The 27,939-nt window shown below is 44.4% G+C and overlaps 2 protein-coding genes across 2 annotated transcripts; both read left to right on the top strand.

The window, feature by feature from the left end:
• The first annotated feature begins 3,476 nt into the window (after positions 1 to 3,476).
• LOC118114723 (protein-lysine 6-oxidase) lies at positions 3,477 to 9,628 on the top strand. Its single transcript, XM_035165335.2, has 7 exons — positions 3,477 to 4,091; positions 5,095 to 5,203; positions 5,478 to 5,609; positions 5,678 to 5,834; positions 6,448 to 6,543; positions 8,347 to 8,462; positions 8,659 to 9,628. Exons 1-7 carry the CDS (start codon positions 3,548 to 3,550, stop codon positions 8,663 to 8,665), a joined length of 1,161 nt encoding a protein of 386 aa, XP_035021226.2. The 5' UTR covers positions 3,477 to 3,547; the 3' UTR covers positions 8,666 to 9,628.
• A 2,978-nt stretch (positions 9,629 to 12,606) lies between these two features.
• Positions 12,607 to 23,866, top strand: LOC118114767 (synuclein, alpha interacting protein). The gene is made up of 12 exons (XM_047341108.1): positions 12,607 to 12,745; positions 15,689 to 15,776; positions 16,096 to 16,168; positions 16,297 to 16,859; positions 16,936 to 17,104; positions 17,194 to 17,465; positions 18,194 to 18,373; positions 19,084 to 19,197; positions 19,504 to 19,629; positions 19,937 to 20,106; positions 20,386 to 20,475; positions 21,039 to 23,866. Exons 2-12 carry the CDS (start codon positions 15,720 to 15,722, stop codon positions 22,063 to 22,065), a joined length of 2,841 nt encoding a protein of 946 aa, XP_047197064.1. The 5' UTR covers positions 12,607 to 12,745; positions 15,689 to 15,719; the 3' UTR covers positions 22,066 to 23,866.
• The last annotated feature ends 4,073 nt before the right edge of the window (positions 23,867 to 27,939 follow it).

Genomic DNA, 27,939 nt, shown 5'->3' with positions numbered 1-27,939 from the left:
GTTTATCAAAGGAACCTCGCTCCACATGTGCAAGATGGCGGTGGAGTCGCTCCTCAGTCTGTTGTGTGTATTTGCACATGGTTGCATTTAGGTCCAGTCCCGTGCTTCACGTGACTCATTTGCCGAATGCAGGTGTGACGTTAAACACCATCGAGTCCTGAACACCTTGTAATCAGCCGCACACATTGTGGAAGGTGTTTGTGTGGAACTCCAACACTTTCACTCATCGTCTCTCAGACTCACAACCTTCATGAACCGTGTGATGTTGTGGCTTCTTCCTTTGCCATCCCACACACACACACACACATTAAAGGTGATGATGAGGTTGGTGGTGATGAAGGCAGTGCTATTGTGTCTGGTGTTTCCATGCCTCTTTATGTGTCCTGTGTGCTGGAGGCCCCTGCAGGCGGCCAGCCCTCATTATGAAGCCGTTTAAACGGCTCAGATCAGGCCGACACCTGCTTCTCATTGGAAACTGCAGTCGCTGCTGCCTTGTGTTCCTGAAAGGGAAGTGCAGAGCGCTGCGATAAAGTCCGCCCGTCTTTGATCTTTACACAAAGGTCATAAAAACGCAGCTCTTGTTCAGCTAGATCACTTTTTCCTCAAACAGTGGAGGAATTGGTTAAAGTGTGCCCATGTGTTGGGGCTGTAAGCTTCCTGATATCTGCACGGCTGCTCACAGCTACTGGAGGAAACGAGAGTTAACCGTTTATTTTCATCTGATGTCAGCTTGATCTCATATCAGCCATAAACCACAGGTAGAGAGAGATGAAGTCATGACATCACGTCCAGGCTGGGGTCGGTTCAGGAACTGCTGTCCACCCACCGTCCATAGCGTTCATCCTTCTGAGGGCCTCAGGGGGCTGAGCCCAGCGGATACTGGGCGAGAGGCGGGTCACACCCTGCACAGGGCGCCATTCACACCTACGGTCAATTTAAAGTCTCCAATTAACCAAACCCCCGTCTGCATGTGTTTGGACTGAGAACAAGTGAACTCCACCTGAAGGTTCCAATGAACACAAGTTTGGAATCCCTCCTAATTTGTTTTCATCTTTTTATCCATTTCAATAAAAGTCATCCTCTCTTTTAAAGTCATTTTTTCCACTTTGCTGTTGTGGTTTGATCTTGAAATAATGAGGATAAATCCAGAAGAAATCAGCAGCCGTGACATCCAGATCTGAGGTCTGTTCAACCTCAGGAGACACACACAGAAACAACGGAAAAACTGATTCATGAGAGTTAAGGATAAAGTTTGTCTTGTTAGTCGAGTTAGTTCACTGACGGTTGTGTGACATCATCTGAAAATCAAACAAGTTACAGTAACTGATAGGAGCAGTGTGTGTGTGTGTGTGTGTGTGTGTGTGTGTGTGTGTGTGTGTGTGTGTGTGTGTGTGAGATGAGCAGTGTGTGTGTGTGTGTGTGTGTGTGTGTGAGAGATGAGCAGTGTGTGTGTGTGTGTGTGTGTGTGTGTGTGAGAGGAGCAGTGTGTGTGTGTGAGAGGAGCAGTGTGTGTGTGTGAGATGAGCAGTGTGTGTGTGTGTGTGTGTGTGTGTGTGTGTGTGTGTGAGAGGAGCAGTGTGTGTGTGTGTGTGTGTGTGTGTGTGAGAGGAGCAGTGTGTGTGTGAGTGTGTGTGTGTGTGTGAGAGGAGCAGTGTGTGTGTGTGAGAGGAGCAGTGTGTGTGTGTGAGATGGGCAGTGTGTGTGTGTGTGTGTGTGTGTGTGTGGGAGGAGCAGTGTGTGTGTGTGTGTGTGGGTGTGTGTGTGTGTGTGTGTGTGTGTGTGTGTGTGTGTGTGAGAGGAGCAGTGTGTGTGTGTGAGTGTGTGTGTGTGTGTGTGTGTGTGTGTGTGTGTGAGAGGAGCAGTGTGTGTGTGTGAGTGTGTGTGTGTGTGTGTGTGTGAGAGGAGCAGTGTGTGTGTGTGTGTGTGTGTGTGTGTGTGTGTGTGTGTGTGTGTGTGTGTGTGTGTGTGTGTGGAGGAGCAGTGTGTGTGGCAGCCTGTGTGTGTTGTACAGTGCTCTGAAGGAAAGTTCTCGGTCGGTAAGTGTTTCATTTTCAGCTCTTTTAAAACATCCTGAGCGCCCAGCGGGGAGTGCGAGGGGAACCGTTCCTCTAATAAAACCAGACAAAAGCATCTTGATTGTGCAGAACCTCTGCGCGAGGTTCCAAACGCTATTGGGGAACAATAGGGTTGTAATTTTCTGGATGATGAAGAACTCTGGAAAATTTTAGATAAAGGACCTGAGAAGGAACGTTGACGTCTCCTGGAACAACTGGAACATCTGGAACATCTAGAACCTCTCAAGTCAAACATGGACGACACGTCTCCACTTCCTCCCGTCGACAGACAAAGAAGCTGAAATATCTCTGATCCGAACGCTGCCACCTGCGGTCCCCCCCCCATACACTCAGCTTGGTCTCAGCCCGTTATCATCAAATAACTGATTCAAACCAAACTGATCAGAAACACTTGAACAAACCTGAAATGACAGATTTAACGTCTATTTTTATTTAACGTCAATTTTTTTGTTCCATGTCCCATCCGCTAACATGGATGAGGTGGGGTTTATGACCTCTACTGCAGCCAGCCACCAGGGGGCGATCAAGGTGATTTGCCCTCACTGTTGGGATCATCTCTGTTTATAGTGGAGTCCTTTGACCTCACAGCTCTTCAGAGAAGAGCACGAGTCAGAGGTTTGAGAAGAAACTTTCAGCTGCAGTAAAAACCTGAAGCAGTCAAATGATTTATCAGAGAGAACAAACTGTTTCACTTCACTGACAACTAATCATTTCCAAACCAGAGAGCTGCAAGAAAATCCGTCTCCAGGTGGATGAAACCTCTCAGATAAGTTAATTTAACATTTACAATTTCAAACTTCTTCATGTTGTGGTGCCTTTAAAGACCTCGGGGTCTGTGGGAGAGCAGGTTCATGCTCTGGAGGTCAGACGTGTCTCCTCAGAGCTGCAGTGGCTCAGTTCGGCTCGGGCACAGATTTAAACTTTAATCCTGCAAAGCCTGAAAAATACACCAGAAAGAGCCTCAGGAAACTGTCAGGTTCGTCCCAACAGGGAGAAGAGGGTCGAGAGCGGCTCAGCCCAAAGGACCATGGTTCATTCTGTGATGTTCTTGGTTCCAGAGGCTGAACCACGATCAGAACCGAGGCCCGTGGGCCTGAAGGTCCAGAGCTCCATCGTTTCCTCTCACTTCACAAGAACCTCATTTATTCAGATTCTACTTTTATTATCATCACAGATTTTTTAATTTGATCCTCAGATAAATATCATATTTGACCCTGATTGAAAAACCTGTTTGACATGTTGAGGGTCAAAGGTCAAATCCTCCCTCTCCCTCTCCCTCTCTCTCCCCCTCTGTCTCCCCCCTCTCTCTCTCCCTCTCCCTCTCCCTCTCTCTCTCTCTCCCCCCTCTCTCCACCCTGAGCTCAGCTCCCTCACTTCTCCCTCAGATCCGCAGCAGTGTGTGTCGGTGTGTGTCGGTGTGTGTCGGTGTGTGTCTGTGTGAGTGTGTGTGGAGGAATACACGCTCCTCAGACATGAAGGAACTCTCTGCTCACTCTCTCTTTCTCTCTTTCTCTCGTCTTTGTTTCCTCTGGACTTTTCTGACCGAGGCTCGCGCTCAGGACGCGGCAGCGGCCGGTGATGACGCGCCCCGCCGCGGGTTGACATGGCAACACAACGGGCAGGTTTTCAGCATCCTGAGCCGCGGGGCTCAGTACCGACCGTCCAGCAGGAGGCAGACCGGCTCACCGGGCCGCGGGGGCCCCGTGGTGGTCGTCAGCACCGGGAACGACACGGCGGGCTCCTCCGCAGCGCAGCCCCGCAGCTCCCCGCGGGTCCCCGCATCCAGCGGCACCGCGCAATTACGCACGATGACGCTCCGGCGGCAGCAGCAGCAGCAGCCGGCCGATGGGGACGCTGCTCCGGTGAGACGAGAGGACACGATGGTGGGAGATGATCCGTACAACCCGTACAAGCCCTCCAACTATTACCCCTATTATAACTACTACAACTCCTACTACCGACCCAGAGCCCGGAGCCACCAGCGGCACGGATACGGAACCAGCTTCCACCAGCACGGTACCAGACCACGACTCTGCTCTCACAGCGCACTGCATGAAGCTGACGTGTAACACATCATCAGACATATAGAACCTGTGCAACAGGTACATCTCTCTAATGTGCCCATTTCTCACAACATCAAAATGAATATTAAATACATCTCCACATATTATATATGTAATATACAGCCACTGTTAGTGTTAGTTTGTCTTATGTGTTCAGACTCAGTTTAATAATCTATTCAATGTTTTAACTTTATTTATAGAGCACTTTTCAATTCAAAGTACAAAGTGCTCAACACAACAACTGGTTCAAATACAGAAGGAAATACATGAAGAATAATAGTAAATAAAATAATAGTAGAGATTAAATAACAATAATAACCTGTCACATTAGGTAAATTCAGGAATATATGTTTCTTATAAAATACGTTTTTACCTGAGGCTTCAAAGGAAGAGAAGTGTATTTCACTTTCTTCATTCCTGCTGCCTGTAAATGTTTTTGAACTTTGCCTGTGGAAGCTGCAGAGTTATGATTCAGTCTCTAGTCTCTGGTGGTTTGTTCTGAGTGAAGGTGAAACCTTCTGGAGACGTGACATCACATCATATCAGATAGTTTGTGGTCACACGTCCAAACTGAAGCCCGAGACTCAACAAGTCTAAACAGATGAAGACATAATTCATCTTGATTCATATTTTTGATTTTACACACGACAAACCCAAAAGTGACATTAAAGCTAAAAAGCGACATCATCTACGGAGGACATACATCTCCAGACCAGGAGGGGGCAGTAGACCAGAAAGAATAAAACATCAACGTCTGTCATTTTTAATCCACAGTGAATCTGTTGCAAACATGAAAGTCAACTTGTGCTCAGTTGTTTGAGGCAGTGACGCCTTCTTTATTCCAACCTACAGTTTCAAATGAATTTCTCCAGGTCTCAACTGTCACTCAAGGAAATGAACCAATGAGAAGAAGCCGTGTGGGTCATTATAACGAGGAATCATCTGATTGTCTGCAGGTCTCCCTGATCTGGTTCCTGACCCCTACTACATCCAGATCGGCACCTACGTGCAGAGGATGTCCATGTACAACCTGCGCTGTGCTGCCGAGGAGAACTGCCTCGCCTCGTAAGACACGAGTTCCAAAATGTATACAGCTCCAGAAATAATGAGGAGACAGATCCACATTGATCTCGAATCTTGTGGCAGCAGTTTCATTTCAGAGTCCGTTAAATTTGGAGTTTGGGAGAAATGTTGTCATTAGTTTAAAGAACAAAACAGAAATGTTCTTCGAACAAACACGTTTGAACCTGAGAAACTGATCATCAGGTCTGTAAAGTTCACCCACAGCTGTTTGTTAGAACCTCAACATGAAGCTGACTCTGCATGTCGTCTCCTCCAGTTCCTCCACATCTGCTCACGATTACGACACCAGGGTTCTGTTGAGGTTCCCTCAGAGGGTGAAGAACCAGGGAACGTCCGACTTCCTGCCCAGTAAACCTCGATATTCCTGGGAGTGGCACAGCTGTCATAAGTAAGTAGCTGATGTTAAAAATTAACCTCGAGTGGTTTAATAAAGTGACATCACTGTTTGTTCTTCAGTCATTTCCACAGCATGGATGAGTTCAGTCTGTACGAGCTGCTGGACGCTCAGACCCAGACTCAGGTCGCTGAGGGCCACAAGGCCAGCTTCTGTCTGGAGGACACTTCCTGTGACCCCGGATATTACCGCCGCTTCGCCTGCACCTCACACACTCAGGTACACACACACACACACACACACACACACACACACACACACACACACACACACACACACACACACACACACACACACGTTATTTGAAGCACATTAATTCCCACACATTAATAAAAACATAGACGATGTTCAATCAGACGTCAAATCAGGAAGAATCATTTTTCCATTTATCATATGAAACAGGAAACACAGGAAAAGAGCCTGGAAACAAGGATGAAGGAAACAAAGAAGGAAACAAAGAAGGAAACAAAGGGATAAAAACACATTTTAAATATATAGAAACTATAGTTGACTCCTCGTGTTTACAGATATCAAAAAATGTATAGCCAATATATCGATATATCTGTTTCACTTTCTATCTGACTCTTGGTATCGATCCACATCAGGTTTTTATTATTTTATAGTTTGAAACAATTCTCTCTGGTGCAGAGACGTCATTAGCCTAACTTAGCTTAGCACAGATCTATCTTTGTTCTGAAAAAGATCGATAACAGAAAATAGGAGTGTGAGCAATACAAGTAAAGTGTGTGTGTGTGTGTGTGTGTGTGTGTGTGTGTGTGTGTGTGTGTGTGTGTGTGTGTGTGTGTGTGTGTGTGTGTGTGTGTGTGTGTAGGGTTTGAGTCCAGGCTGTTATGACACCTACAATGCAGACATCGACTGTCAGTGGATCGACATCACCGACGTCTCACCTGGAAAATACGTCCTCAAGGTAAAAAACACTTTCACACATTTTGTTTTTAAAAAGTTAAAATTCTGTTTTCATCATCACTCACTCGAAAAACTCACCAGAGCAGCACATGTGGATCAATCCGCCACTGAAAATAGTCCCTAATGGATGTTCTATCAAACATGAACCATTAAACTATATATATATATATCTATATATATATCTGGTTTGATTGATTTATTTACAGAATAAACTCTTAATTCAAGTTGTATATATTTGCTTGTATTTGTTTTTATTTATTTATTTATGATAAAGTTTATGGTTAAAATGTAAAATATCAAACTTCAACTAGGGCTACGTTGTAGCACTAACAGCATTTTGAAGCCTGTTGCGGTCGGTGGAGAGAGCGATCAATGACCAAGCGCACGTCTCTGCGTTGCACGTGTTTTGCGCACTGCGGCAAGGACAAACGCTTCACTTCCTGTGTCCGTCATGCGATGTCGATCCTTGCCTGCTAATTGCTCATTACGATCCACCCTATCAATAGCACATCACACTGTGAAAATGTTAAGTAAATTGAATGATAGTTGTAAAACAAAGCTTACTTCCTGTTGCCAGTAGGGGGCGGCATCACTATTATTACATACAGACTAATAGATCTGTTCAAGTAGGGGCTCTGATGTAGCGTGAGCAATTTTGTGTCAATTGGACAATGTTACAACAACCTAATTTTCACACTGATCAGTAGGTGGCGCTATGACCCTGAGGAAATATTGACACATAGAGCTGTTCAGGCTTGGACTCTGATCATGAGACAGAAGTTTGGCGGTGATAGGACAATGCACAGGGGAGTTATGACAACATCGTCTCCTTTGGCGAAGGATGAACCTTCGCCGTACCTCAATGTTTACTTGGAAAAGTCTCAGTAATCTTATGCCGTCATTAACAATGTCTTGAGACCCATTTGATACATGGTTGCGGTCAGTGGATGAGGAGGAATACATCCAAGTGTAAGACATGCAAAAAACAAGACATTTCCTGTTGCCACCAGGGGGCGCTGTGATTTTAAGTCATGATTTCTGTGTAGATGTCATCAGGCCGGGACTCTTGTCTTACATGTCTCGTTTGGACTCGATTGGACCATGTATGTCCGAGATACAGAACCTCGTGTTTTGATGGCGTTTAATCAAACTGTGATGCCACGCCACGGTCACACGGTGTGACAAAAAGTTTAGTTTGTATCTCCATCTTGTTGTGATGACACTCATCTCAATATGAAGTTGAACTGATGAAAACCCTGGTACAAGTACCTCAAAGTATAAATGTGAAAAATGGCCACTAAATCCAAAATGGCGGGCTTCCTGTTGCGTTATTTAAATTGCACCTCTAGACTTTTTATGTTTGTCTGGTCACGATACACCAGGGCTACGATCTTTGTGAAGATCGGTGAAAGCTAACTGAGGGGCTTTTCCTTAGATGGCGCTGTTGAGCCACTTTGCCACGCCCATTTCAAATTACTCTAGAATACAGTAACTCTTTGAGGTTTTGAGTTCACTGCAAACTTTGGTATGAATTTGAGCGTCTGGGCCTGAAAAGGGGAAATACCACAGGGCCTCCCAGCGGGGGGGCTCGGGCCCTGATTACATTTCTCTGTGAAAAGGGTTTGATGTCAGTATCGGCATCAGCCCTCATCAGAGATGTTGTTCTCACTGATGATTTACAGATGTTTCAATACTGAACATGGACCCAAAGAGAAATTCAACAATTCATAGGCAACATTTAAAAGTATTTAAGATAACTAAATAAAAGCTACATTATGATATAAGAATGGTTTACTTCATGTAGGTGACAGTGAATCCACAGCAGCAGGTTCCAGAGTCCAACTTCAACAACAACGTGGTTCGATGTGACGTCCAGTTCACCGGCACCGCCGCTCACGTGTCCGGCTGCACCGTGACCACGTAAGAAAGCTCCTCCCCCTCAGAACACGCCTGTTTTAACACTGACAAATCAGTCTGATATTAAACTGAGATTTATATATTTTATTTTTATACATTTTATACATTATACAAATAATTCAGAATTCAATTCGAACCTGTTCAGTGGGTCTGTCAGTCATCAACACATGAGTGATTGTGTTGTTTGTATCTGTTGCAGCCACTGAGATGACATCATGAATTCTCCTCAAAGATCCTGAAGACGAGCGAAGACGAGACAATATTCACTTTATTAACTTTGTTTACATGGGACTGTAATTATATAATCATAACCAGATTAAAGCAAAAGAAAAAAACATCATTATTAAAAATAGCCCCGTGGACCATAGTGTCCGAACCAAAATAAGATGATCTGTTCTCCGGAGGATTTCCTGTTTGTGTCTCCAGCTCAGCCGACTGCAGAGCTAGCTAGTTAGCTCCGGCACTGGTGTGCAAGGGATTCTGGGATAGGTTGGCCCTGGAACGATCCACCGGCCATCTTGGGTTTTTGAAACCAGAAGTAACCATAACAATTACATTAGTATATGGAGGAGCAGGGGGTGGAGCCTCACTGAGAGTTCAAGGACACTGCACTCCACCTACACCTGACACCTGCACCCATTGGACGGTGCTAGGTGTCAATCATATGGTCATTTTCTGATAAATTGAGACTGACCTCGTTGAAAACCAGTGGAGTCGCCCTCTGCTGGTCATTCCAGAGGATACAGGTTTCCTCCACATTGACTTCACTTTCTGGATCCAGAGTTTTTATAAAGTTTATGGTCACGCTGAAGAGAACTTTCATCACGATAAAACTGTCCTTTCTGTGCTTCCATAGATTCTTTAATACAGAAATGACGCCTCCCACTTAACGTTAATTTACAGTTTCATATTTTATAGGTTTCAGGGACAACGTTTGTGTTTCAAAGTTTCATCTTTCTCCTCCTGCTTCCTGCTCATGTGTGTGCGTGTGTGTGTGTGTGTGTGTGTGTGCGTGTGTGTGTGTGTGTGTGTGTGTGTGTGTGTGTGTGTGTGTGAACGCTGTACAGAGTGTGTAGACAGAGTGCACGGTGTGTGTGTACTCGTGCTTGACGACCTGTAACCACATAACCTGCAGAGCTGTATATATAAAGCGAGCTCACATGTCATGTTATCACCTGCTTTATGCTTCATATCACATTAAAATACTTTTGCTTCAATGTGTATTTTCTGTCTGAATTTTCAGCTTGTGCATAAAAACCAAGAATATTTCAAAACTGTATTTATCACCTCGTGGTGGAGCTTCAGGTGGTAGAACACTGATGTCGCAGTGAACGTGACCTTTGGCCTTTTGGATATGACATCACTTCATTTTGCTGAAGACGACCGTGCTGATGGGATTCAGAACCAGAATCAGATAAACTGTGTTGTTGATATTGTGTTATAAATTAGTAATAAAAATAAAAACACTTTAAGTGAACAAAAGAATGCACAAAACCAAATGTTCAAAAATAAACCACATTAGGGCCAAAGTTCAGATTAACAGTAAATTAACAGAATACTAGAAAAATGACTTCCTGCTGAAAATACAGTTTAACGCTGAGTTGCTGAATTAAACTGATAATACATGTTGTGATGATGTCACACCACCAGGTTCAAAGGCAAGTGATGATGTCATCACTCTATATGCCTCCCACAGACACCCAGAAATCCAACAATTGCAGAAAAAGCTGAATATTTCAAAAGTGTGAGGAGTTGAAAAAAGTAAAATGAGAGCAGACCTGTTGATGTTGGAAGGGTCGGAATCGGTGGAATGAAATGAAATGAAAATGAAAAGGCCGCAGGATTGAAAAACATTCATAAGAAGAAGAATATTAATAAAGAAACAGAAGAACAGGAGGAAGAAGTTGATAAAGTTCCCTTCAACATGATGTGAAGAATAAATGTGTTGTTATAAAGCCACTCTGTGAATCTGTGAATCTGTGAATCTGTGAATCTGTGAATCTGATTATATCAACAACACATCCGTCAGAACCAGACTCTGCCTCTAGATGACGCTGTTGAGTTTAACCATAGTTTATAACGTGGCCCCTCAGACAGCAGCAGAACTTCTCACTCTGTCATTATGGAAACTCACAGAACAGTTTGAGCCTCGTCTGTGCTGCAGCGTCGGTGCTGCAGCGTCTGTGCTGCAGCGTCGGTGTGTTTCCTCCCTGACAAAGTCAAAGTTATGTAAGTGAAACCGTGACGTCAGAGGAAGAAGAATCTGACTCACACAGTTGTAGTTTGGTGGATTGTGCAGAAGCCCATTTCACAATAGAGTAAATTACATTATTATTATATTATTATTATTCTAAGGTCTGTAGTTTTATTCTAAGTCTGTAGTTTTATTGTAAATCTGTAGTTTTATTCTGGGGTCTGTAGTTTTATTCTAAGGTCTGTAGTTTTATTCTAAGGTCTGTAGTTTTATTCTGTCTGTAGTTTTATTCTAAGGTCTGTAGTTTTATTCTGAGTCTGTAGTTTTATTCTAAGGTCTGTAGTTTTATTCTGAGTCTGTAGTTATATTCTAAGGTCTGTAGGTTTATTCTGTCTGTAGTTTTATTCTAAGGTCTGTAGTTGTATTCTGAGTCTGTAGTTTTATTCTAAGGTCTGTAGTTTTATTCTAAGGTCTGTAGTTATATTCTAAGGTCTGTAGTTATATTCTAAGGTCTGTAGTTATATTCTAAGGTCTGTAGTTTTATTCTAAGGTCTGTAGTTATATTCTAAGGTCTGTAGTTTTATTCTAAGTCTGTAGTTATATTCTAAGGTCTGTAGTTTTATTCTAATGTCTGTAGTTATATTCTAAGGTCTGTAGTTTTATTCTAAGGTCTGTAGTTTTATTCTAAGGTCTGTAGTTTTATTCTAAGTCTGTAGTTCTAAGGTCTGTAGTTTTATTCTAAGGTCTGTAGTTTTATTCTAAGGTCTGTAGTTTTATTCTAAGTCTGTAGTTTTATTCTAAGGTCTGTAGTTTTATTCTAAGGTCTGTAGTTATATTCTAAGGTCTGTAGTTTTATTCTAAGGTCTGTAGTTTTATTCTAAGTCTGTAGTTTTATTCTAAGGTCTGTAGTTTTATTCTAAGTCTGTAGTTCTAAGGTCTGTAGTTTTATTCTAAGGTCTGTAGTTTTATTCTAAGGTCTGTAGTTTTATTCTAAGTCTGTAGTTTTATTCTAAGGTCTGTAGTTTTATTCTAAGGTCTGTAGTTTTATTCTAAGGTCTGTAGTTTTATTCTAAGGTCTGTAGTTTTATTCTAAGTCTGTAGTTTTATTCTAAGGTCTGTAGTTTTATTCTAAGGTCTGTAGTTTTATTCTAAGGTCTGTAGTTTTATTCTAAGTCTGTAGTTCTAAGGTCTGTAGTTATATTCTAAGGTCTGTAGTTTTATTCTAAGTCTGTAGTTTTATTCTAAGGTCTGTAGTTTTATTCTAAGGTCTGTAGTTTTATTCTAAGGTCTGTAGTTTTATTCTAAGGTCTGTAGTTATATTCTAAGGTCTGTAGTTTTATTCTAAGGTCTGTAGTTTTATTCTAAGTCTGTAGTTTTATTCTAAGGTCTGTAGTTATATTCTAAGGTCTGTAGTTTTATTCTAAGGTCTGTAGTTTTATTCTAAGGTCTGTAGTTTTATTCTAAGGTCGGTAGTTTTATTCTAAGGTCTGTAGTTAAATCCAAACTAACGGTTTCACTTCCTCTGTGATCGGCTGCTCTCTTCAAAGATCGTCTATTACAACGATGACTTAGCAGGAAGAAGAAAAAAGGAGACAGGATTTGTGACAAAGGCAGCTTTTACCCTCCATAAAACTAAAGTAGTTCAATATGGATAAATTCAAATACTTTAGATATAAATACAAAGATAACTGTTGAATCTAAATTTAAATGTTAAATAAAAACCACACATGTGAATGTCAAGTTCATAATTTAGTTAATTCTACTCTTGGAAAATGAATTTAATTATTTTACATGAATTAATCTGTGATTGTTTTTAAAAGTTTAAATTAGTAGAATTAATGATAATGAGCAGGAGGAAGAAGATTTTCTAAAGTTTCTCCACATTAGTTCATGGGATTTATTCTGAGTGGTCCACGGTCTTCAGAAATGTGCTGGGAGTGAGAGGTCGTGTGTGTGCTCCTCTCTGTGCTCCATATGTCTTTGTGCTCTTCATCGACAGAAAACTCCGCCGGACCCGAGGCTCCGCTGGCGGCTCCCGAGCGTCTCTCCCCGGGACAGGCTCCGTGTGCGCGGCCGCCGCCACTTCCACCAGGTAGGGCTCCGTTCAGTCACATCGAACCCGGGAACGAGCCGTTTCCTCCCGGAGCTGCTGCTGCATCCCCGGCTAACGGTAGCGCTAGCTGCTCCGGAGCTAGCTGCTAAGCTAATTAGCCTCCTGCTGCTCGGGGAGCAGGGATGAGAAGATTAACTAGAGAGTTAACTTTCACCCGCTGCTTTCACCTGGTAACCCGTAACTAGCGTGCTAGTAACCAGCCAGCTAGCAGCTAACTAACCTGTTCACTAACACCTAGTTAACTTACAGAAAACCACTGATAATACATGTTTTATTAGACACAGTCTGTTAGTAACCAGCTAACTACCCACTAACTAACCAATTCAATCACAGAAAATACATTTTAGAACCATATTTAAATTAATGTCAAATGGTTTTGAGTTGTTTATAACCAGCTAACTACCCACTCACAAAATAAAGAAAAAACCACATTTCAATTTTAACTTTTATTAATATAATGTAAAATACATAAAAGATAAAAAGGTATATTTATATTTTAGGGTGAAAAATAAATAACCAGTTCATTTTCTTAATTCAAGAGTTTTCTTTATATTCAAGTCAGATGCATTAAGAGAAACAGGAGGATTCTCCTGTTACTGAGTTTAAACTGGTCTTTACGTTGAGATGTGAATAATCTCACTGAGGGTAAAGTATCTGGTGATCGGTCTGAACGCTCCAGAAGAAGCTGAGATGTTGTGGAGTCCGTCGTTCAGTTTACGTGAGAAGTGGATGAAGTTCTGAGCAGTGACAGAGAAGCCACATCACTGCTGAGGTTTAACCTGGCGTCCGTCCAGTCTGCAGCTCCTAATGCCTGTAATCAGGTTTCCATGTACCGCTGGACGATGGTGGAGGAGAGGGCCGGTTAGGTGTGCTGTTACCATGGCGATGTAACCCTAGAAACTCCGGGTTAAACCTGAACACATCCTGCTGTGGTTTGGACGGGGCTCGAACCACCGACTGCTGTGAGGTCTGGAGCCACTGCTCCTCATCTCTGTTTTCACTCCAGTGGAACGTGTTGGTCACTGCGTCGCGTTGGAAGCTTCTCACGTGACCTCCCAGTGAAACGTGAAGAAGCTAATGAATCTAACGAGCCCGTGTGGAAACTGATCCATTCTGGGGGAAATCGTGTGTTTTCGATTTGCCTGGAAGGATTTTCACTCGTCAGCTGTTCACCAACAGAACACACATCCACCTCCTTTTTAAACTCAGTCTTATTTTGGACGTGGGGTTTCAGACCTGTTGTTATCAAGGATGTTGGGCTGCAGAGTTCCTCAAAGCTGCAATCAGAGGCTTTTATTTTGACGGTTTCAGTTCTGTGGTTCCTCCCACACAGTCTGAAAACAGCTCCTCTGTTAAAGCTCAGTCGCTGCTTTTCTCAACGTCATGGAGCCTTAAACCGTAAGAACGTGCTCATTTAAAGACATATGGAAAATGTATTTAATGTTTTAATAAGAGGGTTGAAATCCGCCCCTGACTCAAACTTATAAAGCCAAACAATCATCTTACCATTATCCAGCAGGGACATCCTCTCTATCTGAAGCTGTTTTCAGACCTGAGCTCCAGGTGGAATCCAGAGACTCGTCTCCAGAGCTTCTCCAGAGTTTGTGTTTCACAGCTGAACAACACAGCAGCAGGTTTTCTGCACAGACTCGTTCACAGCATCAGATCCTCCTCATGGTTCAGGTGAGAGGGGGGGCAGCCGGCTGCAGCAGACAGAGACAGGAAGTGACGTGTTACCTCTGCTGCAGAGGTCACATGATCATGTTTACATCACCTGACACCTTCAGCTCTGATCACCACGAACTCTCTTCACATCTTCGTCTGTGTCACAGCTTCTGTGCAGTGCTTGTCTGAAAGCAGCTTGTGTCCCTGAGCAAGGCATTAAACGTCCCACCGCCCTCTGACTGTCTGACACCACACGGAGTAACAGTCCAGTAGCTAATAGTTCAGTGGTGATGGTAACCTGGAGTCCAGCTGTAGTAATAGTGAACTGTCTGTTACTACATCATGTTACTATGTTTTAGTTTTTAAACTCTGCGGCAGATTGTATATTACTGATTTATTGTTGGTTGAGTTATTGTTTATTATTTTATCATGTGTTTTATGTGAATCAGTTAAATGTCTTGTTCTGTTCAACCAGGTGTTATTCTCTTCACCTGAACCTCACGTCTCTCGTGCTCAGTGTTTGTGTTCAGACTTCACTTCAGGTCACCGGGGTCACTTCAGGTCACCGGGGTCACTTCAGGTTGCGTGCTGCGTCTCTAAATCCGTGTGTGCGCTGTACGAGTCACGCTGGTCTCTGATTAGTCCTGATTATCCTGCTGTTTGTTGCCTGTGATCACAGCAGCTCAGCCACTTGGTGCAGTTGAGAGGTTTGAGCTGTAAACAGTTTAAAGCTGAAGTATTACTCTACTCGGATCAGATTTACACCAAACAACACGTTTTACACTCCGTTCCATGGAAATCTGTCATTTCCTCTTCACTGTCGCTGCAGCAGTTTGTCACATCGCTCAGAGAGAGGTGACCAGAAGTTTCTTACTGATCCGTCCAGTGTTCGATCCTGACGATCATTTACTGACACTGACCCTCTGAAGTCTGCACTACAAATGTTTGTCTTAATGTGATGTCATTTCCTGGAGCATAATTAAATGAGTCATATCTCTAGAATCTGTGCAGCCTCAGCTAAAAGGTTATTTGAGGTTAAATGATAAAAGTACTGCAACCATGTGATGAATAAATACAGAAACCTGACTTTCTGTTGCAAAGAGAATAAATGTTTAAAATAATATGCTAAGAAAGGTGTGTGTGTGTGTGTGTGTGTGTGTGTGTGTGTGTGTGTGTGTGTGTGTGTGTGTGTGTGTGTGTGTGTGTGTGTGTGTGTGTGTGTGTGTGTGTGTGTGTGTGTGTGTGTTTTCTCTCCAGCGGGGTGCGTGGCTGATGATGTGCTGTGAAGATGGAGGCTCCTGAATACCTGGACCTGGACGAGATCGACTTCTCTGAAGACTCTGTGGTCAGTTTCATGTGAAGATAAACTAACATCTGTCTTTATGAATATCTGATATAATAACAGTTTCTGAGGTGGAACCCCACATGTCGTCTTAAACGTTTTTAAATGATGACGCAGACGTTCTCTTCCTGATTGGTTCTCATCAGTCACATGACTCGACTACTAGCGGTGAATAAGCGTCGCTAACACTTCCTGTCAGTAACAGTTCCACCTCGTCGTCGCTCAGAGAAAATAAATCCTGTTGGTAGAATTATTAATAAGAGTAGACACTCTACTTCCTGTTTACATTCTGTGCTTGTTGTGTTTCCCTGTCGTCCTTCAGTTTTCTGTGACGTCTCTGAAGAGCATCCCAGAGCTGTCCAGGAGGAGCGATGGTCAGGCCGACGAGAGACCAGGTACCTCTACTATCATGACGTGATATCAGACCTCAGCAACAGAATCTCATGTCCTCTTCTAGTTTTAATTCACAATTTCTTAAATAAGTTACTCAATCATTTTCTTTCCATCTCTTTTCCTCGTGCAGCTCCAGCCATCAACTGGAGTCGTGGGGTTTCCTCCCACAGTGGCGGGGGAATCAAACCCACGGGGCTTGCCGAGGTCCATAGTAAGTTCCGGCCGGTGAAGAGAGTCTCTCCCCTCAAACACCAACCTGAGACGACAGACTCAGACTCTGATGGGAAAGCCCCGGGTCAGGGGCTGGGTCTGGGGGAGCCAGGGGAGGCCAGTAAAGATGACCCTAGCTCCGACAAGCCAACTCATGCCTCCACCTCCTCCGACGGGCCGGGGGGGAAGGGGAAGGGCCTGGCCAGCGTCGGCGTCGGTGTCGTTGGAGGGAACAACCCTCAGGCTCTGTTCGGGGAGCTGGAGCACTACGATCTGGACATGGACGAGATCCTGGACGTGCCTTACATCAAATCCAGTCAGCAGATGTCCACGCTGCCTCGCGTCCCCCACGACAAGCGCTCAGTGACGGGGAGCAACCTGGGGGGGGGCACGCTGGAGAGGACCCGGGGAGGAGGACTGAAGAGCTCCACTTTATCCCACAACGAGCCTCTGAGCCTGGGAAGCAGCAGCTCGCAGACTCAGGTACAAATGACTCTGATCAGATTAGATCAGATTTAATGATGTGGCTCTGTCTGAAGCCTCCTTGTGTTTTGTGCAGTACTGTGTTCTGTCTCCGGTGAAGTGGTCGGACCTGAGGAAGTCCAAGTCCATGGATCCAGATCTCCACCACCTGCACCGCTCCCAGACTGGAGGAGGTTACCAGCCGGAGCTGCTCTCCTCCGGACTCCTCAGCTGCTCCTCCTCCCTCTCCTCTTTTTCTGATGCAGGTAGAACAAAGTTCCGTCCTCTTCTTCCTCTGCTCCTTTGTTCTTTCTTTGTGGACGAAGCCTCTGTGATGGTGGATGTTGTCTTCCAGACAAGCTGCTGTCAGCGCGGGTCTACCCAGACTCCCAGACCCAGAGGCCGGGCGTGGAGCCTCCAGGGGGCCCGGCTCTTATGTTCCCCCTGCCAGGGTGCAGCGTGGGCAGGCAGGACGGCTCCAAGCCCAGGGCCCCTGGAGCAGGAGGAGGTGCAGGAGGGGCTGGTGGGCTGAGGGGGTTCGGAGGAGGAGGAACGGAGCTGGACGAGGAGACGAAGAAGAACCAGAACATCATGAACATCGTCAGAGATGGACAGATCTCACTGCTGGTGAGTGTGACATCATCCGGGGGCGGAGCTAACGATGAAAGGTTCTGACCAATGGAGGTGGGACAACACACAAACTATATCTGATGTTTTATCCTCCTTCTCCTCCATCTTTTCTTCCCTTTGTCCTGCTTTTCTCTTCCTCCTCTCAATCTCTCCTTCTCTTACATCTCTCCACCTCCTGTTTCTTTTCCTCTACCTTTCTCCACATTCTTCTCCTTGTTCCTCCTCCTTCTTTTCCTCCTCCTTCTCTTCTTCCTCGTCCTTCTGTACTTGTTCCACCTCTCCCTTCTCTTCACCTTTCTATGCTACTTGCTCCTCTTCTCCTCTTCTTCTTCTCTCTTCTTCATCCTTCATCTTTCATTGCTCCACATCTTCTTCTTCCTCCCTTTCATTTCTCCTCTTCTTTCTTTCCCTACTCCTCAATTCCTTCCTGTACTTGCTCTTCCACCGCCTCCTGTTTTTTCCTTCTCCCTCCTCCTCTTCCTCTGTCATCCTCCCCTTCTCCCTCTCCTTCATCCTGCTCCTCGTCTCCCTCCTCCTCCTCTTCTTCTTCTTCTTCTCCCTCCTCCTCCTCTTCTTCTTCTTCTTCTTCTTCTTCTTCTTCTTCTTCTTCTTCTTCTTCTTCTTCTTCTTCTTCTTCCTCTTCTTCTTCTTCTTCTTCTTCTTCTTCTTCTTCCTCCTCTTCTTCTTCCTCCTCCCCTCCTTTCCTCCCCCTCTTCCTCCTCCAGCCTCACCTGGCAGCAGATAACCTGGAGCTGATCAGAGACGATGATGGAAACAACCTGCTGCACATCTCGGCGTCTCAGGGTCACGCCGACTGTCTTCAGCATCTCACCTCTCTGATGGGGGAGGACGGACTTAACGAGCGCAACAGCCAGCAGCTCACCCCTGCAGGCCTGGGGGTCAAGGTCTGTATCTGCTGTGTGCGCGTGTTTGATGATGTAAGGAAGCAGTGTGGGATGATGGGAGTTGTAGTCTTCTCTGGATGGTTAGGACTCCTTCAGTGTTTCTCTGAAGCGGTTCGGCCGACACAGGACGTCTCTGAACGGATTTGCTCAGTTTCTTCAGATCCAGACGTCCGACAACTCAAATCCTTCATCTGCTTCAAATCTAGAGTTAAAAACCACCAAGATGTATAAAGTGGATCATAAAAATGTGACTTCAAACTGGATCAAAAGTCACTTTTGACTCTTCTGGCAGACGAACAGACACATGCACAAAAGTGATAAGAAGCTTGTTCACAGTGTCTTTGTTCCTGTATCAGTTTCCTCCACTCTGCACCTGACGTGGAAATGCTGAGCTGTGATTGGCTGTTGGCAGCTGGTCTGAGGTCATACTGTTTTTAAGATTGAGGCTTTTGCTGTTTCGGCAGCGACAGGAACGTTACCGATAGAAGGGGGGGTTCTTTTGTGTCTGCCCTGCAGTGGAAACCAGGCTCTTGATTGGCTGCCAGACAGGAAGTGTTTTATCAAGAAGCAAGCTGGGCAGCTGTGTGCTGACTCCTGATTGGCTCTTATCACCAAGGCTCTTGTCTGTTTACTCAGATTAATTGTGTGTGTGTGTGTGTGTGTGTGTGTGCGTGCGTGTGCATGTGTGTGTGTGTGTGTGTGTGTTGCAGAACGGTCACCTGGAGTGTGTGAGGTGGATGGTGAGTGAAACTGAGGCCATCGCTGAGCTGAGCTGCACCAGAGAACATCCCAGTCTGATCCACTATGCTGGTCGCTATGGACAGGTAACACACACACCTGATAACATATACACACACCTGATCACACACACACTGACAAGTTTGATGTAAATATAAGAATAAAGATGATATTACTGTGTTGCCCACAGAATTCATTCACTCTATGATGGTAGCAGGGGGGGGTGCACGTGCATGAATCTAATCTGTCTGTGTGTGTGTGTGTGTGTGTGTGTGTGTGTGTGTGTGTGTGTGTGTGTGTGTGTGTGTGTGTGTGTGTGTGTGTGTGTGTGTGTGGTTCTCTTGTTTTGGTAAAGAGTTAAAAGTGGTCTCTGTCTCCGTCCGTCTCTCCAGGAGAAGGTGTTGCTGTGGTTACTTCAGTTCATGCAGGAACAGGCGATCTCATTGGACGAAGTCGACCAGAACGGAAACACGGCCGTGCACGTGGCCGCTCAGTACGGACACCTCACCTGTATACAGGTGAATAGTTTCCTCCTCTACACAACGTGTTTTACTCTGAAGGTCGTTTTCCTGCAGTGGAGGTCAAGTGTTTTTTGTTTAGTTTTATTGCTGGTCGGTGGCACTTCCTGTTGCAGGATGTTATCAGTCCTGTCTGCTTCCTGTTGCCTCCCCGGCCGCAACAATCAAAACACTGAGTGTTAATGATCTGATAAAACAACAGTGTGTGTGTGTGTGTGTGTGTGTGTGTGTGTGTGTGTGTGTGTGTGTGTGTGTGTGTGTGTGTGTGTGTGTGTGTGTGTGTGTGTGTGTGTGTGTGTGTGTTCAGACTCTGGTGGAGTACGGCTCCAACGTGACGGTCCAGAACCAGCAGGGGGAGCGGCCTTCCCAGAGTGCCGAGCGGCAGGGACACACCACCTGCGCTCGGTACCTGGTCGTCGTGGAAACGTGCATGTCGCTGGCCTCGCAGGTCGTTAAACTCACCAAGCAGCTCAATGAGTAAGTTACAGTCTGTGATGCCACTGGTTCATGTTTGAGTTCCTTTGTCTCCACGCTGGCGACACCCTGTGGCTGGAGGAAGTATGTTTCAGCTTGTCCGTCCCATTCTCGTAAACATAATCACTTTACAACACCTCAAGGTCATTTCTTCAAACTCTTAACTGACTAGTCAAAGGTCACAATGACATCATATTAGTCTGGAAGGAAAATGTAGTTTGAAACTCTGGTTTGACCGAAGCAAACAACCACAGGGCGGTGATTCTAGTTTGTGTCAAACAGACAAGCAACAGAGAGGATGACTCTACAGAAACAACTGCAGAGAGTGATGGACCCCAACAAGGCAGAAGGAACGCCCTCCCGATCCCCCAGGTAACACACACACACACACACACACACACACACACACACACACACACACACACACACACACACACACACACACACACACACACACACACACACGGCCTGAGGACAGTTAAACTTGACGTCTGCAGGTGTTGATGGGGCCGTAAAAAATGAGAAATGAGCAGCGGCAGCAGTTTTCAGGTGAGCAGCACAACAGAAACTTCTTAAACACACCTGGTGCTGGTGGAAGGAAGAAGTACAGGTCAACTGTGTATTATTTACAGATGTATCAATAATAAAATACATTTATTTAATTTAATACACTAATTTTAGAACAGATATCGATTTAAAGTTGCACTGCACGCTGGCTTTGTTTTGGTTGTGGTAGTAGTATAAGTTGTAGTAGTAGTAGTAGTATTAGTAGTAGTAGTAGTACTACTGTACTCATGGCAGTACTACTGTAAGTCATATTCACATTATATGTAATGATGGTAGAAACAGCAGTAGTGTGTTGTAATTATTTTAAATATTATGAAATGCACTAAAAAGATGTAAAACAAGAATGTGTCTCTCCCTCTGGACTCCAGCTCCCATCAGCCCTCAGTGGAGGCGTGGCCAGAGATGATGTTGACAGCAGAGGGGACTGACGGTCATTGGTCGGTTCGTCAGGGAGGAGTCAGTCAAGACGCTGTGGTCCGCCAGCTGCTGGGGAAGGAGGCGCCGGACACGCTGTGTCCCAGGGACAAGCTGCCTCCTGCAAGGGGCCTGAGCAGAGAGGGCCCCGCTGGCCCCGCTGGCCCCGCTGGCCCCGGTGGCCCCGCTGGTCCAGGGGCCCCTGGGGCCCCCGGGCCCCGGGCCAGCAGGACAGGGCTGGTGGAGAGGAGAGAGCTCAAACTAGCGAGACTCAAACAGATCATGCAGCGCTCTCTCAGTGAGTCTGATTCGGATGGTTATCCCCCAGAGGAAGGTAAAAGTCAAGGGGCCCCGCCCTCAAACACTGTGCGCCCTGATAGGCCGTCGCACCTGCCAATCACAGAGGAGGAGCCCGTGTCAAATCACCTTAATTTGACGATGAATAAGCACCTCCCCTCCTCTTCCTCCTCCACAACTGAGAGGAAGCAGGCTTTTTCACTCAGCGGGTCAAAGTCAGTGGACAGCATTGGTTACAATCCCTCCCCCACCTCCAGCGACCCCGAGGCCGCAGACGCCAAAACAACAGACGCCTCTGCCGACCTGCAGGACGCCGCCAACGGCCAGAAAGTCGCCACCAGCCCCAAGAGTGCACTGAAGTCCCCCTCGTCCCGCAGGAAGACGTCCCAGAACCTCAAACTGAGGGTGACCTTCGACGAGCAGGTCCACAAGAGCTCCAGTCAGGAGGCGGAGCCCACCAAAGTGCATCATGGGAAGGAGAGGACTTCAACAGGAGGCTCTGAGAGCAAGCGGCCGTTTGGGGCGTTCCGCTCCATCATGGAGACGCTGAGTGGAAACACAAATCACAACAACAACAGTGGTGGTCAGTCGGGCGCTGCCTCTCAGAACTCACCCGGCAGGAAGTCAGAGGGTAAGAGCGGCGCAGGAGGAGCCAGAGTGAAGAGCAGGACCAGCAACGTTTAACCAACCGGCGCCTGGTGACGGCGCCGAGAGCACAGAGCCAATCACCTACGAGAAAACAGACTGAGAGGCAGCGGACATGAGAAACCTCAACATCGACGCCTTAAAACATCAGTTTAGCTGGGGCTGCAGTGATGTCATCAGTGATGTCATCGATGACAATAACCAATAACCTTCTCATCACACGAGGTTTTTATTATACAGTTTCTCATGTTCTTTACCTCAAACAGTTTTTACAGGTGAGAAGTGAAACTGTCTCAGTAAATATAAATCGATGCTGTTACTGAATCGCTGGCGAGCGACGGAGCTGAAGCTCCACGCGACCGACGGATGTGTTTTTATAAACATTGAGTATTAATCAGCGTCTGTGGAAACGTCTCCATATCTCACTTTATTTTGCTTTTTTCACATTCCCAGAGTTCAGTCGTCTGCGAAAACAAAACTTTCATCTTTTCATCAGCAGATTAAAAGTTTCTCTGAGTTACACTTATGATGAACATATGAATTATTAATATTTATGTTGATGCACAGTTATATGTTCTGTTAAATTTTTTAAAATGTGGTTATAATCATGCACGCTGTTAACGTGCACCAGCACAAATACTTTTAAAACCACTGTATATGAACTTGTAGTATTTAATTTTTTGTATGTTATATGCCACACGTTTTTTTACTTTCAGTGTTTATTATCTATGCAGTATTTCATGAAATAGACGTTAGTTGTGTGATGTGTCTTTTAGACGTGAAGGTAACAGATTACTGCGTTCATCATCGACTGAAGCTTCAGACTCTTCAGGTTCCTTTCACTAGACACAGTCGAGATGTTCTTCACTACATTTCTTTAAAAACACTAAACGTTATAATGATTAAATATAATTGTTTATTTTAGAAAAACTTTATTTTGTGGGTCTTGAAAGTTTCTCATAATTTCCAGTTGCTTCCTGGTAAAACAAACCGTGTAGTTGAAGTAAGACGCAGTCGGTTGTTGGTGAAACGTTATTTTCAGATATGGACGTTTAAAAGTGACATTTCTCTACAGACGAGTTCTTGGAGCCTCTCAAGTCAAATCAAGTTTCTATATGTTTTTATTGTGAACACAACCTAATTATATTTATTCATGTTTACACAAAACAGTTTGAACTAAGTTTTATTAACATGTAATTTGTTAAAATAAATTTGAATGCGCTTTGCTCGCTACTGTCACACAATAGGTCGAGCTGATAGTGGTGTGTGTGAGCGCCCTCTGCTGGATCACAAGGTAAATTACTAATAACTGAAGTTGAACAGGTTTAAATATCAAGTTTTTCCCCCTCGAGCAAATGTCGATTTAAAAAAGTGACCAAATAATTGTCTTTAAATTGAGTTTAGCTGAAAACCAACAGTTAATTAAAATCTCACCATAACATCGTCTCCATGTTTTTTATCATTTCAACCAAATTACATTTGTTTTTTTGTCAGAAACTTTCTGGGAAAGTTGGTAAAATACAGAAAGTAAAAAAAGTTCAAACTTCTTCACATGCAGGAAAATGTTGAATCGTCTGAGCTCTTCCATCGAACAGTCGTCGTCCTGTGCGACTTGGTGAGATTGTTTTTGAGATTCTTCTTTAGTTAGAAGGTCACATCAGGACGAGGGAGGCGGAGCTGGCGACAGTAAGATGATGTTTACTCAACGCAAAAAAAATAAAATATCAGTGAATGTTGGAAAAGCCTTTTTTTTATTAACCTGTGTGTAAAGAGACGGACGACTGGTTTTCAGTCCTGTAATTTAAACTAAAGACTGAAATAAACTGATGTCTGGACTTCACACGGTGTCGAGTCGTACTTTCATCAGCTTTAGTTTGAAATGTTTCATTGACCAAGATAGAACTATTTTCATTTCATTTTCAAAAAAGAATCAATTTTATTTAATTTTTAGATTTTAACTCCAATAAGCAACTAATTTTGATTTCATGTTTTTGAGATTTGAAATGTAAAACAAGAGTTTTGCAGTATTGAACTTTTCATATGAAAATATAAGGAAAAAAGATCTAATTTTAAACAATTTTTCCTTTCAACAAAATTTTTTTTTACATATTCTTTTAGTATTTTCGAAAAACATTGAAATATAAATAGAAACATTACAGAATTTAATATAATACGATCGAATGTAAAATAACATGAAAAAACTAAATGTGAACCATCAAATTTTAATTTTTTTAAAGTAAGATTTATTTTTCTTACTTTGAAAAATACATTGACAAATTTATTGTAAATTTGTGTTTTATTTAATAGATGAAACTTTAAATTTGAAGTGTAACATTCATCATGTTCAGAAAACGCTTCACTTTCCTCAGACTGTTGCTGCAGCTCCTCTTTTCAGCCTCTGTCTCAAACTGCAGAGGAGACAATCTACTTCCTGTTTACATCACATGACCAGTGAACGTGAATGGTCATGTGATGTAAACAGGAAGTACAGTTTTCAGGTGTTGGTGTGGAGATCATTTCTAAAACACCCGTCTGGACGGCGGACGTTTTAGTTTGAAGTGTGGACGAAGCCTAAACTCAGATCTGCTCGAGGATTTCGGTGTTTGACTTAAACATCGTCACTAACGTTAAATTTAAACTTTCCTCCTGAGCTTCATCAAGCAAGAAAAACTGACCACAAAGAAAACAAACATAACTTGTTAGAACATGAAGATCAATAAAGTATTTCTGATTCTGATTCTGAATGTTCACGTCGTCTTCAGATACAAATTAAATCCTGAAGCAGAGAAATCGATTCATTCTGAAGTTTAACGTCAAGTTTGCGAACTTCTTGAACGATGAGTGTTTGACTGAGACCTCGTCCAACCCGGTCAGGGGACGTCCTCAGGTCCCTGGACCCTGCTTTTGACCACCGCTGATCAAGATGGATGCCGCGTGCGAATTGCGCTCTCTGGTAATTTAATGGACGATCCAAAACGGAGCGTGTATTTATTCCAGCATCAGAAACAGTCACTTAACGCAGCAGGATTTATGGTGTTTGGGAAGCAAATTGGCCTTTGATGTTTCCCACGCAGGGCCGGCTCTTCCCCACGGAGCCTAATGGGCTCTGTTGTAATAGGGCCCCTCAATCATCGCCCCGAATATGAAACATGAGCCCTCCGCCTGACAATTAGCAAAACAACACCAAGAGAGACGAGGACGTGAAATGTGAGGAACGGGATTTATCAGCTGTTCAAACGACGAACAAAAAAGAAAAGCTATTTGTTTTCTCTTTCTCTCTTTCTCCTCCCGCTCTTTTCCTTGGAGGGGAGGGGGAGTTAAACTGATAAATTAGACCTCATTTATTGGACAACTATTTGAGTCGATACCCAGGGCCCCCGCTCTGCGGCGCGGACGAGGCTCCAGAGCCGCTAATTGGTTTGCTCTGTGTGGATGGAGAGGGTGTTTGGTGAGGGGGGGGGGTGTTTAGAGGGGGCGGGCGGGGCAACCAGGACGTGTTGTGTGTTTGGCCGATGCTGACGCCCACACACACACACACACACACACACACACACACACACACACACACACAGGAGCAGTTGTCTCGCGGCGGACGTCCACGGCGCACGCCACGAAAACAGACGAGACAAGCGCTTGATTTGACAGCCGGGGTGGAGGGGTGGAGCGGGTGGAGGAGTCATGTATAGATTTTTGTGTCTGTTGTTTTGGCTTATTTGTGTGCTTCTTTTACTCAGTCAATCAAATTTAATTGACACCGCTGGGCTGGGGCCGGGGGCCCCGCGCCACGCTGGGATGACAGGCCTTTAATGCCAACGAGAGGAGAGGAGGTTCTTCTGCCTGTGAAGGACGGGGGGGGCCACGGTGTGAGGGCGGGGCCACGGGGACAATTCCTCCACCCGTCAACAGCATTAATTGATGTAACGACAGCGATGATGGATCCTAAGAAATACAACCTTTAGGAAAAAAGCTAATTAGACGGCGTCCTGCTCCAAACGCCACCGCTGGTTCCAGGCAGGACAATAAACACCATTCGTCTTCGGCTGAGGACGTCAGACGGACACAACGTCCTCATTCACATTCAGATCAAACCCTGCATTTGCATTTTGGCCTCATCAAGATGATGACGGAGCGATGATGAAGAATCAGGGCGAAGGTGGAAGGAGCCAAACGACGGTGACACTAAACTTCCTGTTTTCAACGTGTCCGTCATCACTTCATCGCACAAACCACAGAGTGTCAATAAAACATCTGTATCGCCCCCTGGTGTCTGGCTGCAGTTAAGGTCATAAACCCTCCTCCACCATGTTAGCAGATGGGACTTGAACCAAATTAAAAAGATACGTGTGAAATTGTTGTTAATTTTTTTATTTTGAAGAACAGTTTTATCTTTATTGATTTCAGTGAAGCTGATTCTCTCGTCTTTCTTTTACATGTTTAAAAAACTAAATAAAGTTAGACATAGTTTTCTCCTATAGTCATCAAATTTGAGCTTTTTTTTTCCGTCGGAAAACAGGAAACCGTTGTTTTTAATATTTTTCAAACTTTAATCCAGTCGATCCAAACGTTCACAAAGTGACAGAATTTCACTGAGCGAGTTGATGCTTTTATTTTTTCATGCCGAGGTTTTTCTTTGTGAGTTCTATACAGTGAGTTCTACGTAGTGAGTTCTATACAGTGAGTTCTACGTAGTGAGTTCTATACAGTGAGTTCTACGTAGTGAGTTCTATACAGTGAGTTCTACGTAGTGAGTTCTACGTAGTGAGTTCTATACAGTGAGTTCTACGAGTGAGTTCTACGTAGGAGTCTATAAGTCTTTAGTGAGTTCTCGTAGTGAGTTCTATACAGTGAGTTCTATACAGTGAGTTCTACGTAGGAGTTTACTAGGGTTCATAATGTTTCTAAGTTCTAGTTCTGCACAGTCTCGTAGTGGACCATATATCGTCTACATAGAAGTCACTATATATCGTGAGGGGGGGGGTGAATGAGTGATTTCAGTGTTTGTGAACTTCGATGTGGTTTCATCATGAGACAGTTGAAGGTTTGAACTGAGTCACGTTCTCGTTTATTTCAGTTTCTGAACAGAAACAAGATGTTTGTTGTTAGTCTTTGCTGTGCAGTTCCCCTGCAGGGCCAGTAGGGGGCATCATTACAGTTCCCCGGCTGCAGGGTTGGGCCTCCTGCAGCAGCAGCAGCAGTTTTGCTCTTTAGCAGCAGTTTGGCATTTAGCTGCTCTGTCACGTAGTCGATGGAGTTGATTGTGAGCATGAAAACAGCGGCGGCGCCTTGTTAGAGTGTTTGTTGCTCCTCTGGACCGTTTGTCCCCAGAGGACGAACCCGCTGCCAGCACATCATGAATAACCTGCAGGAAACTGCTGTCTTCTTTTAATTTTCTGCCTCTGTAATTGACAGTGGGCTCAGTTTCCTCAGCCTGTGCAGAAGTTTGACCCCGGAGACGATCGTTGATGATGTTCTGTAAAATGTCAGAAATACACGAGTGTTACACTCAAGCTGATGATTGATCCCCCAATTTCTTCAGCGTCGTGGTGTGAAGAGGTTTTCAGCAGCAGAGACGTTCTTTAATAAACTGCTGCTGTGATAAATACAGTAATTAACGATAAATACAGTAATTAATGATAAATACTGTAAATACTGGTGATACTGTAAATGCTGTAATTACTGATATTAAAAACATGAATCAATCACATCTCGTGTTCAAAGACCTTTAGACTGAGAAACTGTTTCCTGTTTTATGAAACTATAGCTTATATTTCTAACTTCATTTAGTCTTTAAAGTCGTGAAAGGAAGAGAAGAGACTTAAGAATTAACTTCAAAATAAAAGACGTTGAACTGATGTTACCGAACCTGGACCGTGTTTTAACAAAGTAAGACTCCGAGGTTCTTTGTGGTGTTTT

The sequence above is a fragment of the Hippoglossus stenolepis genome, chromosome 9, assembly GCF_022539355.2.
Source record: "Hippoglossus stenolepis isolate QCI-W04-F060 chromosome 9, HSTE1.2, whole genome shotgun sequence".
NCBI classification, from domain to species: domain Eukaryota; kingdom Metazoa; phylum Chordata; class Actinopteri; order Pleuronectiformes; family Pleuronectidae; genus Hippoglossus; species Hippoglossus stenolepis.
The sequence above is the reverse complement of the archived record's forward strand: the minus strand, read 5'-3'. Positions and strand labels throughout refer to the sequence as shown.